At 39.1% G+C, this 16,610-nt stretch overlaps 4 protein-coding genes across 4 annotated transcripts; 2 read left to right on the top strand and 2 right to left on the bottom strand.

Moving 5' to 3' along the window:
* Positions 1–218: 218 nt before the first annotated feature.
* LOC111807152 (uncharacterized protein OsI_027940-like) lies at positions 219–2,769 on the bottom strand. The gene is made up of 6 exons (XM_023692740.1): positions 2,612–2,769; positions 1,529–1,715; positions 1,212–1,365; positions 1,062–1,108; positions 854–983; positions 219–630 (listed from the first exon to the last, which is right to left on the bottom strand). The coding sequence occupies exons 1-6, from the start codon at positions 2,614–2,616 to the stop codon at positions 503–505; spliced, it is 651 nt and encodes a 216-aa protein (XP_023548508.1). The 5' UTR covers positions 2,617–2,769; the 3' UTR covers positions 219–502.
* Positions 2,770–4,128: 1,359 nt separating this feature from the next.
* Positions 4,129–11,234, top strand: LOC111806554 (ABC transporter C family member 14-like). Its single transcript, XM_023691921.1, has 12 exons — positions 4,129–4,344; positions 4,563–6,769; positions 6,871–7,191; positions 7,910–7,996; positions 8,097–8,705; positions 8,820–8,984; positions 9,252–9,546; positions 9,620–9,834; positions 9,980–10,285; positions 10,387–10,450; positions 10,563–10,802; positions 10,970–11,234. The coding sequence occupies exons 2-12, from the start codon at positions 4,706–4,708 to the stop codon at positions 11,068–11,070; spliced, it is 4,467 nt and encodes a 1,488-aa protein (XP_023547689.1). The 5' UTR covers positions 4,129–4,344; positions 4,563–4,705; the 3' UTR covers positions 11,071–11,234.
* A 337-nt stretch (positions 11,235–11,571) lies between these two features.
* On the top strand, positions 11,572–13,027 carry LOC111806441. Its single transcript, XM_023691755.1, has 3 exons — positions 11,572–12,001; positions 12,598–12,719; positions 12,796–13,027. Exons 1-3 carry the CDS (start codon positions 11,659–11,661, stop codon positions 12,910–12,912), a joined length of 582 nt encoding a protein of 193 aa, XP_023547523.1. The 5' UTR covers positions 11,572–11,658; the 3' UTR covers positions 12,913–13,027.
* A 176-nt stretch (positions 13,028–13,203) lies between these two features.
* LOC111806442 (probable E3 ubiquitin-protein ligase BAH1-like 1) lies at positions 13,204–16,603 on the bottom strand. The gene is made up of 7 exons (XM_023691756.1): positions 16,213–16,603; positions 15,867–16,013; positions 15,709–15,818; positions 15,133–15,387; positions 14,625–14,762; positions 14,347–14,405; positions 13,204–13,641 (listed from the first exon to the last, which is right to left on the bottom strand). Exons 1-7 carry the CDS (start codon positions 16,400–16,402, stop codon positions 13,536–13,538), a joined length of 1,005 nt encoding a protein of 334 aa, XP_023547524.1. The 5' UTR covers positions 16,403–16,603; the 3' UTR covers positions 13,204–13,535.
* Between the last annotated feature and the right edge of the window lie 7 nt (positions 16,604–16,610).

Below are 16,610 nucleotides of genomic sequence, written 5' to 3'. Positions count from 1 at the left end.
CAGTAAACCTTGGTTTTAATTCCGTTATTTTACTGCGGACTTTTGTGAATAAAAATAGTTTAGTTGATAAATGAACTATAGAAATTTAAATCTGTTTAAGTAGAAAAGAGAAGACTAAGCTTCAAGAGATGAAAGTAATATTCCACAGCCAACCAAAACCATGGAAGTCTCCATATTACCAGAGAAATCGTAAGTTGTATTCCAGAAAAAAACAAAAAGAAAAAAAATCCCTAAAGCAGACCCTATCATAAACTGAGGAAAAGCAACATACAGCTCAGTTCCAACTCATTCTTAATGCATTCATTACCACCTATAAAACTAGTGAAATAATTGTTCTCCTGGATTGCAAAGAAAGATTTTAAGCAGTTCAAAAATAGCAGCAGTTCCAGAGGAATACACAGTAAAATAGGCCACATCATAAAAGCTCAAAAATTCAATTCAAGCCACAACTATGAAAACATTTTTATCAAATGCTTGGTTATTTCTGAACAACCCCGCAAAATCATGTGCTAGCTGCTGCTGCTGCTGCTGCTTCCTTTTTCTCTTCTGAGGATCCACCTTTGATTTCCGCCTCTGGCTTGGCAGATTCAGCCTTATCACCGCTTTTTTCTGGCTTTGAGACCTCTTGTTCTACAAAACAAAATAACATAACAGCATCAACACAAAATAGCTAAATCGGTCCGATCAGCCAAATGCAGCAAACAAGTTAAACAGTCAACTTAAGTGTGAATGATGAGATTTCAGGTGCCTATATGCTAATCTCTTAACTAGACATTCAACCACAGCAGAAACAATTCACAGACCCAAGGCACAGTAAATCATTCTGCACTGCTTAAGCAAAATGGCAACTTACCATCATCATCACTCCCGTCAAATTCATTATCATCTCCCATGCCTCCCATGTCCATGTCGCCCAAGCCACCCATACCGCCCATGCCAGCCATTCCACCCAAGCCGCCCATGCCAGCCATGTCACCAAATTTCTGCAAGATGAAAACATTGATTAGAACAAGATACAGAGATGCAAAATACAGCAATCAGTTCAACTAACACATCCTTACCGAAAAGTCCATGCCTCCCAAATCCATGTCACCTAGACCAGCAGTTCCTGAACAACAAAAGAGTTAATCAGTACACATTAGCTACACAAGATAGGATGAAAAGTTTAATTCAAGGAAATAACCCAACAAGTTAAGGCACAACTAGACTACCATTATCTTCATCCTCATCCACCCATTTGTCCCAATCTACTTTGACATAATGGGGTGGCTTTCCATCTCCACGCAATAGCTTTTTCCACCATCCCTTCTCTGCCTTCTCTAAGATACAGAATATGCTCCGAACTCCAATGTTCACTTTACTCTCCTGTTAGAACGAAATATTTGTGTTAAACGGTGTATCATATATTTCTTCAAATTTTCCTGTCAACTTGGAAATTAGATGCGAACTACTGGGTCCATTCATTATATGATAGCATACTCAAAACGCAAAAGAAATAGAAAAAATTTTGAGTAATATGTCTACATACTTCAACATTAACTTTATCAAAAAGCTCCAACTTCAGTTCATAATGGTGATTCTCTGAACCAGCACTGCCAGAGAAAGTGAATACTCCATCTGGCTCAAGATTGACCTTAGAATCCTTAGAGTCTGGGAGCTGCACAGTGATAAAGACCTTGTCCAGTCTCTGGGCCCATTTCACCTCAGGATGACGACTACATTTTATTAAACAAATGTTATCAGTGACCATCCACGTATAAAGAACTTGTAAGTCCCTAGAGATATGCCCTTATAGAAAATCATCAGAAGAATGAATTAAACTAAATCCCGTTTCTGAGTCCATATATCAAGCAACAGAATGCACTCAAAGAGTCAGCCACCTAATCAAAAGTTGAAACAACCACCTAAGACGTTATGAAATAAAATTCAGCAAAAAAGCCAACAAGATAAGCCCTTAGCCTTAGTTGACTATGTTGACTTGCACCATAATAACACCTAAGCAACGAGTCTCAGCTTTATGTTGACCCAACAAACTAAAGAATTCTTTCAAGTCCTACAAGTCAAAAAAACAATAGTGCATCCCCACCACATGTACAGTATACGATGTCAACAGAAAACCAGTTTCTGCAACCCGAATATATATGATTTGACAGATAATCCTCAACGTATATATATATACATATACACGGGTCGTACCAGTGTCAAAACTTACAACCGTCCGAAGTAAGAAAAGAACTATTTAGAACCCTAAATAACCCATCATGATTTTCCCACAATACTCGAGCCCAAAACGAACCAACTTTTACAGAGTCCAAGAACACGTCAATTAGAAAGCAACACAAAAAAATTAACACGACCATCATCACTTAGTAAGACATTTCTACCCAAGAACTCTCAAGATAGACCCTGACTCCCAATACCAAAGTAAAAGAGACAAAATCAAGAACGAAGTTAAGATGATTTCATATATATCGCGCGACCAAGCACGGTTCGAGAAGTAAAAATGGCGAAAATGAAGATCACAAAACCAAAGATCAAGAAGAAGACCCAACAGTATGCAATCTTGGGAAAGATCTAGCTTGACAGAGTTAGAAAGAGAGTAGTAATTTACCTCATTGCTTCGGATTATACAAAGCTGATGAAAAAGAATGGCAAAACCCTAGAGAAATGTAAGAAAGAGAGGTAAAGAGGAAACAGAAACCCTAACTCAGAAGATAAGCCAAGTGGGGGGTGTGAGTTGTCGAAATAAAAGAGGGGTGAACGAGGCTTCTAGTACTTTCTAGCTACAATCCCTCGCAAAATTTTCAATTTTGTGACGAATTGGGCTTCTATTTCATTGTCATGGGCCGATATTCTTATTGGGCTTTCGTTTGCCCTATATTGGGCTTCTATTCTTTTATAATGGGCTGGCAGTCTTATTGGGCTTTCGCTTGCTCTAGCTTGGGCTTCTATTTTCTAATCATGGGCCGATATTCTTATTGGGCTTTCGCTTGCCCTAGCTTGGGCTTTTATTCTTTTTTCATGGGCCGTATTCTTATTGGGCTTCAGCTTGCCCTAGCTTGAGCGTCTATTTTAATTTATCATGGGCCGATATTCTTATTCGGCTTTCGCTTGCCCTAGCTTGGGCTTCGATTATTTTATCATGGGTCGATATTCTTATTAGGCTTTCGCTTGCCCTTGCTTGGGCTTTGATTATTTTATCATGGGCCGATATTCTTATTGGGCTTTCGTTTGCCTAGCTTGGGCTTCTATTCTTTTATAATGAGCCGATATTCTTATTGGGCTTTCGCGTGCCCTTTATTGGGCTTCTATCCTTTTATCATGGGCCGATATTCTTATTGGGCTTTCGCTTGCCCTTGCTTGGGCTTTTATTCTTTTATCACGGGCCGATATCCTTATTGGGCTTTCGCGTGCCCTTTCTTGGGCTTCTATCCTTCTATCCTGGGCCGATATTCTTATTGGGCTTTCTCTTGCCCTTTCTTGGGCTTCTATTCTTATCCTGGGCCGATATTCTTATTGGGCTTTCTCTTGCCCTTTCTTGGGCTTCTATTCTTTTATTATGGGGCGTCTATTCCTTGATAATAATGAAGCCTTCTCCATTTAGAGAAAAATAGAAAGAAAAAAAAAACACGTGGAACACGTGAACGCGAGGCTCCACCTCGGATTTATGTGTGCATTATTATATTTACATAATTTCTCGCGTGGTGGTATTTTTTTTTTTTTTTTTAGTGCATATATTTGGGTTATTTATAAAGCNGTTATTTATTTTATAAAAAATAACCTGAAAATGCCTATTTATTAAATATTAAATTAAAATTATTGGAACTATTTTTTTCTTTATAATTTGTTTTTTATTTCTTTATTTATTTTTGGGCTATTACATCATATCATAGACATATCATATCGTATCATAAACGTATCATATCATAGGCATAGCATATGATAATCACATCACACATAANTGAGGTCGCAGAAATTTTTCTCCATTTGGTTGTTGAAAAGACATGCAAAATCATCGAGTCCAAATGGGTCCATCAAACGTATAAACAACTAAAAACAACAAAATAATCAATTACGCATACCCTCAAGAAACCACAAATCAACACGATATGGACTCTGTCGGCATTCTGTAAGTTTTCTCCCTTCTCAATAAGCTGCAAGTTCTTTAGTTGTTCTTCATTTGTTTGGTTTTTCAGTATGAATCTCTTCATTCATTAATCAACTGGGTCTCTGTTTCCATTTCCATGGAAGATACAGAGCTTATTTAGTAATACCCACGTCCCCATCTGCCGCCATTAATGGACCTCTGTTTTTGTATCGTTTAGATTGAGAGAACACGACACTGTAAGAAGCTCGACGATGGTTTACTTATTAGTTTATGGATCATCTTTGTTAAACTTAGTGAGCTTCATTTCTCAGTCTTTGAGAATGCGATCTTCAGTTTTAACCTTCTTCCATGGCTCCTGGCTTTGTATTTTCGTTTGAATCTCTTAGTTTCAGTGTATTTTCAGATGCTTCTTATGATTTCTCGTGAGTTTATGACGAATGTTGTTCATTTTCAGGGAACTGCGAGAAGGGAATGTTGTTCCCTCAAGCGGACTTATGAAGATGAACCCATAATCTGTAACGCCCCAAGCCCATCGCTAACAGATATCATACCATTGTGTCGTGATTCGTAACATAATCTTTGTAGAAATCAGGGAATATGGGTTCTGCTTTGTGGTTAACATCGTTCTCTTGCACTGTGGTTCAATCTTCAAAAGGGGCTTATCCTTCAACTATTTCCCAATGGCTGCAATTCATTTTTCTATCTCCATGTCCTCAAAGAGCACTTTTATCCTCTATTGACCTTCTATTTCTATTCATTGTCATATTATTTGCAGCTCAAAAGCTTTATTCTAAGTTAACTGCTCAAGAACGGCCCGGCTCTGATTTGAACAAACTTCTCATCGAGAAGAATAGAGCTCGTCTCGAAACTACAATCTGGTTCAAACTCTCATTGATTTTGAGTGTTCTATTTGCCTTGATTTGCATTGTTTTTTGTGTTCTAGCTTTTACTACAAGTAATCAATCGCAATGGTTATCCAATGGATTATTTTGGTTAGTTCATGCTGTAACTCATTCAGTGATTGCTATCTTGATCATTCATGAAAAGAGATTTGAAGCTGCTAGGCATCCATTAACAGTCCGCCTTTATTGGGCTGCAAATTTCGTTATCGTTTGTCTCTTTACTGCATCTGGGATTATTCGTCTCGTTTCTGCCAAAGAAACTGGGGAACCCAACTTGAGGTTCAATGACATTGCTTTCATAGTTTTCTTGCCATTGTCAATGGTTCTTCTTTATATAGCCATTGATGGATCGACCGGCATTACGATGACCAGAACAGTGCAAGAAATTGAGCCCTCAAACGAATCCAATGTGACTGCCTATGCTTCAGCTTCTGCACTGTCCAAATTATTCTGGCTTTGGATGAACCCTTTGCTTAAAAAAGGGTATGTGGCCCCTTTAGTTACTGACCAAGTACCATCCCTTTCTCCAGAACACAGGGCTGCAGCCAGGCTAGCAATATTTGAATCAAAATGGCCTAAACTACACGAGAGAATCGAGCATCCTGTGCGAGTCACATTGATTCGGTGCTTCTGGAAGGACATTCTCTTCACTGGCTTTCTTGCAGTTATCCGTATTAGTGTCATGTTTATGGGACCTGCCCTTATCCAAAGTTTTATTGATTATACTTCTGGAAAAAGAAGCTCCCCTTATGAAGGGTACTACCTCATATTATCCCTCATGTTTGCTAAATTTTTTGAAGTGTTAACTACTCATCACTTCAACTTCCACTCCCAGAAGCTTGGAATGCTTATTCGGTGTACCCTTATTACTTCGATATACAAGAAAGGCCTAAAGCTATCATCATCTGCCAGGCAGGCTCATGGGATTGGACAGATTGTAAACTATATGGCTGTAGATGCCCAGCAACTTTCAGATATGATGCTGCAATTACATGCTATATGGTTGACACCATTTCAAGTAGCTATAGCCTTTGCGCTCTTGTATGCCAATCTTCGAGCTGCGGTGGCTGCTGCAGCAGTCGGACTTTTGGCTGTCTTTTTGTTTGTTTTTCTTACTACCAAGAATAACAATAGGTTCATGATGCAATTGATGATGGGCCGGGATTCAAGGATGAAGGCAACAAACGAGATGCTTAACAATATGCGTGTGATTAAGTTCCAAGCATGGGAGAAACATTTTCAAAACCGAGTCCTAACTTTTCGTGGTACAGAGTTTAAATGGCTTACCAAGTTCATGTATTCAGTATCTGCCACTATGGTGGTGCTGGGGAGCGCTCCAGCGGTGATATCAACTGTTACCTTTGGCTTTGCAATCCTCTTAGGCATTCGACTCGATGCCGGGACCGTGTTTACAGCTATGAGTCTCTTCAGGCTTGTGCAGGAGCCTATTAGAACCTTCCCTCAGTCTTTGATTTCACTGTCACAAGCAGTAATATCACTTGGAAGGTTAGATCGTTTCATGATGAGTGGGGAGTTGAAGGAGGATTCAGTGGAGAGGGAAGAAGTATGTGACAATGGCATAGCAGTCGAGGTTCGAGATGGGTCGTTTAGCTGGGAGGACGAGGAGGGTGTAGTTTTGAAAGATTTAAATTTTAATGTTAGGAAAGGAGAGCTCACAGCTGTTGTTGGCATTGTGGGATCTGGAAAATCTTCTCTTCTGGCTTCAGTTCTAGGCGAGATGCATAAACTATCTGGAAGGGTATGATCCTTTTTCAATCCTTGACTGAAAGTGAAAAAAAAAACACTTATTAACTTGCAGGATTTATGATAACTTTGTCCCCCCTAATCTCTTTCTAACAGGTTCGGGTATGTGGGACAACGGCTTACGTCGCCCAAACTTCATGGATACAGAATGGGACTATTGAAGAGAACATATTGTTTGGTTTGCCAATGGACAGGAACAGATATAGGGAAGTAATCCGAGTTTGTTGCCTGGAAAAGGACTTCGAAATGATGGAATTCGGAGATCAAACAGAGATTGGTGAACGAGGTATTAATCTAAGTGGCGGTCAGAAACAGAGGATACAACTTGCCAGAGCTGTATATCAAGATTGCGACGTTTATCTCCTTGATGATGTGTTTAGTGCTGTCGATGCTCACACGGGGTCGGAAATATTCAAGGTAACAAGTGACTACAACACATACACAAAATACTTTTCATCTTGTTTACTAGTGACTAAAAGTGTTCTTTACAACAGTTTTAAAGCATTTAAAGTTCTTTGGTTTTGGCCCCACGGAGAATACTTCTGTGAGATCCCATGTCAGCGAGGACGCTGGGCGCCCCAAAGGGGTGGATTGTGAGATCTCATATCGGTTTGAGAGGGGAACGAAACATTCCTTATAAGGGTGTGGAAACCTTTCCCTTACAGATGCATTTTAAAATCGTGAAGCTGACGGTAATACGTAACATGCCAGCCAAAGCAGACAATATCTGCTAGCTATGGGTCTGGGTTGTTACAACTTTTATTGGGTGCATCCTTCTCCATATTTTGCACCTATATGGTTGTCTTTTGTGTATCACTTGCTTTAAAGGAGAACCAATCATGCTTTTAGACTGTGATATTTCACATTGGTTGGGGAGGAGAACGAAACACCCTTTATAAGGGTGTGGAAACCTCTCCCTAACAGACGCGTTCTAAAGCCTTGATCGGAACCTCAAAAGGGAAAGCCCAAAGAGGATAATATCTGCTAGCGGTGGGCCTGAGCCGTTACATAGACCATGTAATGGAGGCAGTGATCCTTGTACCGTCTGTGAGAAAGCCGTTCTCGTTTCCATTTCACGTAAAACATGAGTTGTAGGAAGTGATGTTCATCTAATTTTTATATGATATTTTCACAGGAGTGTGTGAGGGGAATTCTCAGAGACAAGACTGTCATACTTGTTACTCACCAAGTTGATTTCTTGCACAATGTGGACCTTATCTTAGTAAGTATATTATTTATAAACAAATTCTTTTTGGTTGAAGTTTCTGAAGCAAACTATCCCTTACAGTTAGAGGATTGAATTTTGGTGCCACTTTCGATAGGTAATGCGTGACGGGATGATTGTGCAATCGGGGAAGTATAGTGATTTATTAAGCTCCGGAACAGATTTTGAGGCCTTGGTTGCTGCACATGAAACCTCCATGGAAAGTGTGGAAAACAGCACGGCTGAAACAGTTGAAAACCGTCCCCTACTACGAAAATCTTCATCGATTAATGGTGAAAACAATGCTGTTGATAAGCCAAGCCCAGATAAGGGCTCTTCTAAGCTCATCCAAGATGAAGAGAGGGAAACAGGAAGAGTTGGTTGGGAAGTCTACAAACTTTACTGCACAGAGGCCTTTGGATGGTGGGGTGTGGCCGTCGTGTTGGGACTAGCTTTCGCAGGGCAATTGTCGTCCATGTCTAGTGATTACTGGCTCTCATACGAAACTTCGGACGAAAATGCCGAATCATTTGATCCCTCGCTTTTCATTACCGTCTATGCCATACTCGCTTGCGTTTCATTGGTGTTGGTGGCTTTCAGATCCTTTGGCATTATATTGTTGGGGCTTAAGACAGCCACTGTTTTCTTCTCACAAATTCTCAATTGCATTCTACATGCTCCCATGTCGTTTTTTGACACTACACCTTCAGGAAGGATACTAAGTCGGGTAAGAAATCGATGTTTTTTTGCACGTTAGATTATTCAGATATATTCACGTACTTATGTATGAGAAATGAGCTATATTCAAGCCATTCACTGAAGATTACTTTGCTTTAATCAGGCATCAAATGATCAGACCAACATCGATTTGTTCATCCCCATTTTCATGGAAAATAGTCTGGTCCTGTTCTTTGCTGTGTTCGGTATAATCGTCATTATATGTCAATATTCCTGGCCTACAGCTTTCTTCCTTATTCCACTTGGCTGGCTTAACGTGTGGTACCGGGTACGTTTTTTCATTTAATTTGGTTGGGTGTGTTGAGGATTGTTGGGAGGGAGTCCCACATTGGCTAATTTAGGGAAAGATCATGGATTTATAAGTAAGGAATACATCTTCATTGGTATTGGTATGGGACATTTTGAGAAAACCCAAAGTAAAGCCACGAGAGCTTATGCTCAAAGTGGACAATATCATACCATTGTAGAGAGCCCTGATTTCTAACAGGGTGTGCGCGTTCTAACTCATGACTCGTTGCTTTGTCTACACATACAGGGCTATTTTCTTTCATCATCTCGTGAGCTAACTCGCCTGGATGCCATCACAAAAGCACCTATTATTCATCACTTTTCAGAAAGCATAACCGGAGTAACGACGATACGTTCTTTTAGAAAACAAGAGCTATTTTGCGACGAGAATATCAAACGGGTCAATGCCAATTTATGCATGGATTTCTACAATAATGGATCTAAGGAGTGGTTGGGTTTCCGTTTGGAGCTGCTTGGAAGTATCTTCCTCTGTATATCTGCTTTGTTCATGATCTTATTACCAAGCAGTATTATAAATCCAGGTACTCATATTTGGATCTTTATATCTGTAATGAAAACTAGCCGTGTTCATCAGTTATATTGCCTTTGATGCAGCAACTGTTGGTTTATCACTTTCATATGGATTATCCTTGAATAGTGCGTTGTTCTGGGCCATTTATGTGAGTTGCTTCATTGAGAACAAAATGGTTTCTGTTGAGAGAATAAAGCAGTTCTCCATAATACCCTCTGAAGCAGCATGGAGGGTTGAACACAAACTTCCTCCTCCAAACTGGCCTACCCGTGGTGATGTTCATCTGCAAGACCTGCTGGTAATTATCTATCACTTCTGTCCCACCTCGTTTTGGAAGAAATGGACTTTGTATCATCTTCTCGAGAACGTATTTAGAATGACTTTGATGTTTAAACTTTTGAAACGTTAGAAACTCGAATATGATTTAAATTTTTTGGCTGCAGGTGCGTTATCGCCCGAACACTCCGTTGGTTCTCAAGGGTATCACTCTAAGCATCCATGGGGGAGAAAAGATTGGAGTTGTTGGCAGAACAGGAAGTGGAAAATCAACTCTAGTCCAAGTCTTCTTTAGGCTTGTTGAACCTTCGGGAGGGAAGATAATCGTTGATGGCATCGACATAGGCACGCTTGGGCTTCATGATCTTCGCTCACGATTCGGGATCATTCCCCAAGAACCAGTTCTTTTTGAAGGAACTGTGAGAAGCAACGTCGATCCAATTGGCCAGTATACTGATGAAGAAATATGGCAGGTGATCAGATTTACATTAATCTTTCACGTCTTACATATCATTGGGAAGTGCATTAACACGTAAACGACTACTATCTTTTCTAAGTCTTTCTCTATTTGTAGAGTCTTGAGAGATGCCAACTTAAAGACGTTGTAGCTGCAAAACCCGACAAACTCGATGCATTAGGTGCACGCCTTCTCCCGGTCGACGTCTCAAGCCAAATCTTGCTTGAACTTGTAAATTTTTTTATATCTGTTCAAAGATAAGTTATTTTAACCAATCATCTATACTATGCCAGTGGTTGCTAATGGAGACAATTGGAGTGTGGGGCAGAGACAGCTTCTCTGTTTAGGAAGGGTCATGTTAAAGCGTAGCCAGCTTTTGTTCATGGACGAGGCGACAGCTTCAGTTGATTCACAAACCGACGCTGTGATTCAAAAGATCATCCGAGAGGACTTCGCGACGTGTACGATTATCAGCATTGCTCACAGAATTCCAACAGTTATGGACTGTGATAGAGTTTTGGTTGTAGATGCAGGTCAGTGCTCTCGCTCTATCTTAACGTTCGTTCGTTCGTTGATTATTTTCTGGTTAAAATTACGTCTTGAACATCGATACGAGGTTCTAGTCATTTCCGGGATCACTGCATATCCAATATCATTCATTCTCTTTAGCTCCCTAAACACCTTGTGTACCATGCAACAGGACTTGCTAAAGAGTTCGACAAGCCATCTAAGCTGCTGGAGAGGCCGTCGCTATTCGGGGGATTGGTTCAAGAGTATGCTAGCCGCTCCACTGACTTGTAACTCACCGTTGTGCATCAATTAGCCTTTTGGAACAGATTCATCCTTCATTGCCAAAAATCATTATAGAATCCTTCCACTCCACATGTGATTGTTTATCTTGATTTTCATCGTAAAACTTTGAACCGTTGACATTTCATATATAAGTTCATCATTATTCTATCGCATAGACAGAATAGTTGGTTGAAAGAACCGATGGTTAAACATATATTTTTTGTTTTAATTTCTAGGACCGAGGTTGAGAGGGAGTCCCACATTGACTAATTTAGAAGATAATCGTGAGTTTATAAGTAAGAAATACATTACATTGGTATGAGGTGATTTAGAAAGTCCAAAATGAAGAATATCATACCATTAAAAAAAAAAAAATCAAATCAAATTTCTCGGTAAAAACCTAATATAATTGAGGCGGTTCGGTCTGGTTTAGTTAGGTTTGTTAAACTAACGAACCGAAAAAAGCCGGTTCCTAACTTTTTTTTTCTACACACCCTCGGGAAATAAACCCTACGAAATCCGGAACGTGTTCTTCATCTTCTACGTCTAAACCCTAGCCACCAGTTGTTCTTTGAATTCAGAGAGCGACAGAGAGAGATGGGAAGGTCTCGAAGAAAGTACAAGAGATCTCGGGCAAAAGTGCAGGTCGGCTTGCCCAAAAGGAACCCCAATGTCTTCAAGCCATCTTTCTGTATGCCGCCGAAGCTCCGCTCCTTGCTTGCCGAACAATTTGAAGAAGATCCCGCGTGGGACGAGAAAGCCAGTGTCATTCACAACTACAAGTCCTTCGGTGTTCTTTCTAATCCTAATTTGCTCAGTGTTCGTTCCCGAACGGATCACATCGTTGAGAGCGACTCTCTCCAGGTGCCGCCGTCATTGCCGCCCTCCGATGACCCTGATTCGGTGCTTGATTCTTCCGGTAGCGATGTGGAAGAGGACGGTGAGTTTGAGTTTAATTTCTGCTGGTATTCCCGCATGGATATCCTTGTGTTTTGTGAAATTTCTGGATTTGGAAGGAGCGGGATGGTTCGAGGGTAGATAATGTTAATTAGTCAGTTTATGGAATATTAAACCTTCTGCTCGAGCTTAAGTGAACGAGTTATCGGTTTAGTTTCTGCTACACTGTTAATTGTTTGGTGTTCTTGACCTAGAAGGATTCACAACCTAGCTAAGGTTTGCAATTTCTGAATAGCTTTAAGAAATGGAAACTTTCCATTGTTGGGTTTTCTTTCCCTCTAGGTTTTTGGGCTTTCCCGAGATTTCTATACCTTTATAAAGAATGTTCGGTCCCCGCCCAAACCGAGATTTTACACTTTCCCCAACCGAGATTTTACACTTTTACTGGATGCTCCCAAACCGTGAGATCTCACACTTTTACTGGATGGGTATTTGTGAAATGAAATAGAATGTTGATTGACTTGATAGTAATGTCTTATTTGTCACGAATTCATATGAGGATGCCTATACAACCTTTTGAGTTGTGTTTCTGATTTGATCTTGTGCTGATTCTGTGTTCTTTCTTTTTGTGTACATTAGATTTGAAAACAGCCCTGGGAAAGAAGCGCAAAGATGGGAAATCTGCACCTCTAAAACCTTTGACAACCATTCAGCGTGTTCATGTCGGTAGGCTAATCGAGAAATATGGAGATGATCATGAGGTAGGCTTCAGTTTTACTTGCTTTTAGATCGGACTAATTGGCTTATTTTTTCTCACTGAAAGTTGTTGTTCTGCAGAGGATGTTCATGGACACAAAGCTGAACTCAATGCAGCATTCTGTTGCCACTCTGGAGAAACTATGCAAAAGATACCACTGTTGTTTAGATAAGAATCCATTGATATTGACTCGTTAAAGATCTTTCAAATTGTTCTGTTACAGAGGTGAAATCAGATAAGGTATGATCATGAAATCTTATTGAGCAATATTGTTTTGAACCCTAATCTATGAGAGGCTTGAAAGATGGTTCATTCCCTTGCTTGCTGTTTTCTTCCTTTCAAGGAAATGGCCAACCCATAATTCTAATTCTTGGTGGCATCTAGGATGGTTTGGTTGGAACAACTTTGTAAAAAAGTGAGTGCTACCACTCCATAAAAAGTCACTATAGATATCTACTTTAAGTTGTTGAAAAATCTACCAAGAAATTGATCACAATCACAAATGGTTATTGATATAGAAGTTCTCATAGATAAATTGCGAACCTGAGGTTTAAGCATATACTCTCGAGGTTCAAGGTTCGAATCTCTTCTCCACCCTACAAATTAGAAAGAACTTTAACGAGGAATCAGTAGAAAGAACTTTAACGAGGAATCAGCATCCGGGAATGCTTGTCAAGTGACTTGAGCATCAGCTGTAAAATTCTAGAAAGAATATTATTTACAGTGTTCATACAAATTGAGGAAGAAAAAAAAAATAAGACACCAATTTAGCAGCAATGGTAAGATTTGAATATTTAGCCATTGTAAGGAGTAATGATATCTACACTCCCATGAATGCACGAGACATGGATTCCCAGTGCTCCTTTGCTTGCTGAACTCTTTCTGCTCTTTCTGTCTGAAGACGTTTCTCCCAGTATTCAGGGCAGCTATTCAAACATACAAATGATTCAGAGTCACAAATCTTTGTAGAAAAGAAGCATGAAAGAATGTAGAAACTGTTTGAACTTGGTATAGAAATGAACGGTTGTCGGCATACAAAAAGGGTCAATACTAACTTATGTCAGCTTTAAGGTTTTGGCGTGTAGAGAAAAATGCACAAAGTGAAAATGGATTTTTTTTTTTTTTTTTTTTTTTTTTTTTTTTTTTTTTTTTTTTTTTTTTNACTTTTAGTGGTGATTAACAAGTCCATGAGTAAGTATTATCCATTTAAAAAAATTAAATTAAGCCATTTAAGTCTGTGAAAAATGTTTAGTAGATTCGAAATTTTTTATTTTGTATCTAATAAAGTTTATAAAAAAATGCAATTAGTCCCTTAAATTTTAATTAGCGTCTAATAAGGCTACTCATTTTAAAATATTACACATTTATTAGATATTAATTAAACTTTTAATTTGGTGTATTCAAAGATTTGATCTGGTTCAAAAATTCATCTTAAACTTTTAATTTAATTTTGTGTATTCAAAGACTTGTCAAATGCAAAATTAAATTTTGAGAATTTATTAGACACTTGTTCAAAAATTCATCCGATAAAGTATTAAAAAGGTATAGTAGACACAAAATTATTAAGTTTGAAAAATTATTAAATCTAAGGATGTTATAGACTATGCCCGAGGAACAAGAGATGTACTGACCTTCGATGTAACAGAATACTAAGCTCTTCCAAATGTATAGCACCTTCATAAACTCCTGCCTGTGGATCAATACAAAAAATTAGATCAGAATGCAGTAGCAGAGCTCAGATCCTTTCGAAGTTAAGACTTAATCACAGAAACAAAGCTAGCCCTTCGTATGGTTTTATAGCTGTTGGTATTAACCTACTTCAGTATCATCTTGTTTATATGATCCTTTTCTTTTTTAACCAAATGATAGCTGAACGAAGTTAAAACTGTCAGAGCTGAATCTAACTTACCTCGCGGCAGAGTGGGCACTTTGCTTTTGGATTTGCAGACTTTAGCCCATTGACTATGGTTACTGAGGCTGCCGAACAAGCACACATGTAGCAAAATATATGGCCGCAAGCAAGAGAAACAGGATCAAATACTGTATCCTGCAGTTAGAAAGAGTGAAAAAGCTCTGATGAATAAAGGAAGTTCTCAGTTTAGAAACATTAGGTTCTTCGTGATCTAACATTAAAAAGAAGGGTCCTAATTGCAGAGATGATTTACTCTAATGGGTTAGCTCATTTGAGCAAACTAAAACCTCCCTGGTTGCACCTGGAGAGTTGGAAACTCCAAGAGTTGAAAGCAAGCAAAATGACCTCACATCAACGTTCATCCCAACTTTTGAACGTCTAAACGGAAAAACTAAATCTTCATCCAACACTAAATCCAAAATAAACTAATAACAAGAGTAATGAAGAACATTAAACATGGGACAGTTTCATAAAAATGCCCAAACTTGAAGACCCGAAAACTTACCAAGCATATGGAACACGTCAAGTCGATGTCAAGTTTGACTGAATCGAAGAGCTCACAAGTAAGCGATGGGCTTCCATCAGTAATTGCAAGGGAACATTTCTCAAATGCTGAAGAGATCCTCTCAGATTTATGCTTTGTCTCCTTCAGGTTAATGTGGAATGCTATAAGCTCTGATAGCCATGGTGACTGAAGGATCTCAACGTGATTACTTTGAGCTTTCGACTTGAATGTTTGCCCTTGCTTGGAGTAATGAATCTGTACTCAGCAACCCAAACAAGAACTAAGTAAAAGAAAAGAAAGTTAAATTACAAATTTAGTATTAACTTTAATAGTTGAGCACATTGGACAAAAATTGATGGATGAAATGATAGAAGCACAATCTTTTTAAGTAACTTTATTTTGTCCAATTGACCAAATCAACCAACGTATGAAATGGTAGACACGAACAAATAGAACCACAAGTTTGAGAATGCAAACCATTCGATTTTAGGAATTGAATTAGTAAATCTAGAAGCGGGAAAAAGACATCATTGAAGTGAATCAAACCGGAAATGGTAAGACATATTAGGCAAATACCTTATCATATTTCTTCAAGATTTTCCGAACTGCAATGGCGTTCATCATTGCATAATTAACCAGTTCATTCCCTTCTTGAATTAAGACAGAATGATCGCTTTCCAGTTTTCCTTTGAACCATAAAAGATACTTTCTAAAGCCAGAAGCGAGGTNGTCGCTTTCCAGTTTGCCTTTGAACCATAAAAGATACTTTCTAAAGCCAGAAGCGAGGTGCAGCTCAAGCAATTCCTGTGCTCGCTGATTAAAGCAGCCTACTATTCCAGACATTTCCTTGAGAAGGAAGGGGAAGAAAGTCCCATCGCACACTACGCCCACACAAATCAATTTAAACGAAACAACGACTTAAAATCACAATGCAATATACAACCAATACAAAGTTTAAAATAACCTAGCAAAAAATCAAGCACCAAAAGGACAATCACAGAGAGATCAACAAAATTCAACAAATCCTTAAATAGGAAGAAGAAACGACGAAGGAATCAGAAAATAATCGAGTTTCCATACCTGAACAGTGATCCGGACAGCTCTGAACGGCTACGGAGGAGCAATCGCCATCGCCATGGCGGTGTTGAGACTGAAAATCTCTGCTACAATTCTTCAGAATCTTCTTGAGCCGTTTGAACTGAAATCCAGGCAGTTTCAGTTTCTTCTCCTGACCTCGCAAATACTCCTCATACTTTTTGCAGAACTTCATCTTCTTCCAGATAATCCACTCGATCTCTCGGCCGCGTCGTTCAAATCTCCCTAAACAATCAACTTAATCTCCGAACAAATGTCAATAATCCACTGCCTGAAAGCTATGCTTTCTCTGCAATCTTAGCGCCTTAAATCGATCAGAATTCAACACACAACAAAAGAATCAGATGTCACTGCGCGAATGAAGTGAAAAAAAAAAAAAAAAT

This window comes from Cucurbita pepo, chromosome LG12 (genome assembly GCF_002806865.2).
Source record: "Cucurbita pepo subsp. pepo cultivar mu-cu-16 chromosome LG12, ASM280686v2, whole genome shotgun sequence".
In the NCBI taxonomy this organism is placed as follows: Eukaryota; Viridiplantae; Streptophyta; class Magnoliopsida; order Cucurbitales; family Cucurbitaceae; genus Cucurbita; species Cucurbita pepo.
This window is presented reverse-complemented; position numbering and strand designations above follow the sequence as displayed.

Bases quoted from the DNA above. Each gene is read 5' to 3' on its own strand.
- LOC111807152 (XM_023692740.1), bottom strand. The intron at 1,109-1,211 runs GTAGTCTAGTTG...TTTGTTGTTCAG, and splicing joins GGATGAGGATGAAGATAATG to GAACTGCTGGTCTAGGTGAC. The intron at 631-853 runs GTAAGTTGCCAT...TTTGTTTTGTAG, and splicing joins TGACGGGAGTGATGATGATG to AACAAGAGGTCTCAAAGCCA.
- LOC111806554 (XM_023691921.1), top strand. From the start codon at position 4,706: ATGGGTTCTGCTTTGTGGTTAACATCGTTCTCTTGCACTGTGGTTCAA. The intron at 8,985-9,251 runs GTACGTTTTTTC...CTACACATACAG, and splicing joins GGCTTAACGTGTGGTACCGG to GGCTATTTTCTTTCATCATC. The intron at 9,547-9,619 runs GTACTCATATTT...CCTTTGATGCAG, and splicing joins AAGCAGTATTATAAATCCAG to CAACTGTTGGTTTATCACTT.
- LOC111806441 (XM_023691755.1), top strand. From the start codon at position 11,659: ATGGGAAGGTCTCGAAGAAAGTACAAGAGATCTCGGGCAAAAGTGCAG. The intron at 12,002-12,597 runs GTGAGTTTGAGT...TGTGTACATTAG, and splicing joins TAGCGATGTGGAAGAGGACG to ATTTGAAAACAGCCCTGGGA. The intron at 12,720-12,795 runs GTAGGCTTCAGT...GTTGTTCTGCAG, and splicing joins AATATGGAGATGATCATGAG to AGGATGTTCATGGACACAAA.
- LOC111806442 (XM_023691756.1), bottom strand. From the start codon at position 16,402: ATGAAGTTCTGCAAAAAGTATGAGGAGTATTTGCGAGGTCAGGAGAAG. The intron at 14,763-15,132 runs GTAAGTTTTCGG...TTCTAACTGCAG, and splicing joins TGACGTGTTCCATATGCTTG to GATACAGTATTTGATCCTGT. The intron at 13,642-14,346 runs GTCAGTACATCT...ATGTTTGAATAG, and splicing joins AGTATTCTGTTACATCGAAG to CTGCCCTGAATACTGGGAGA.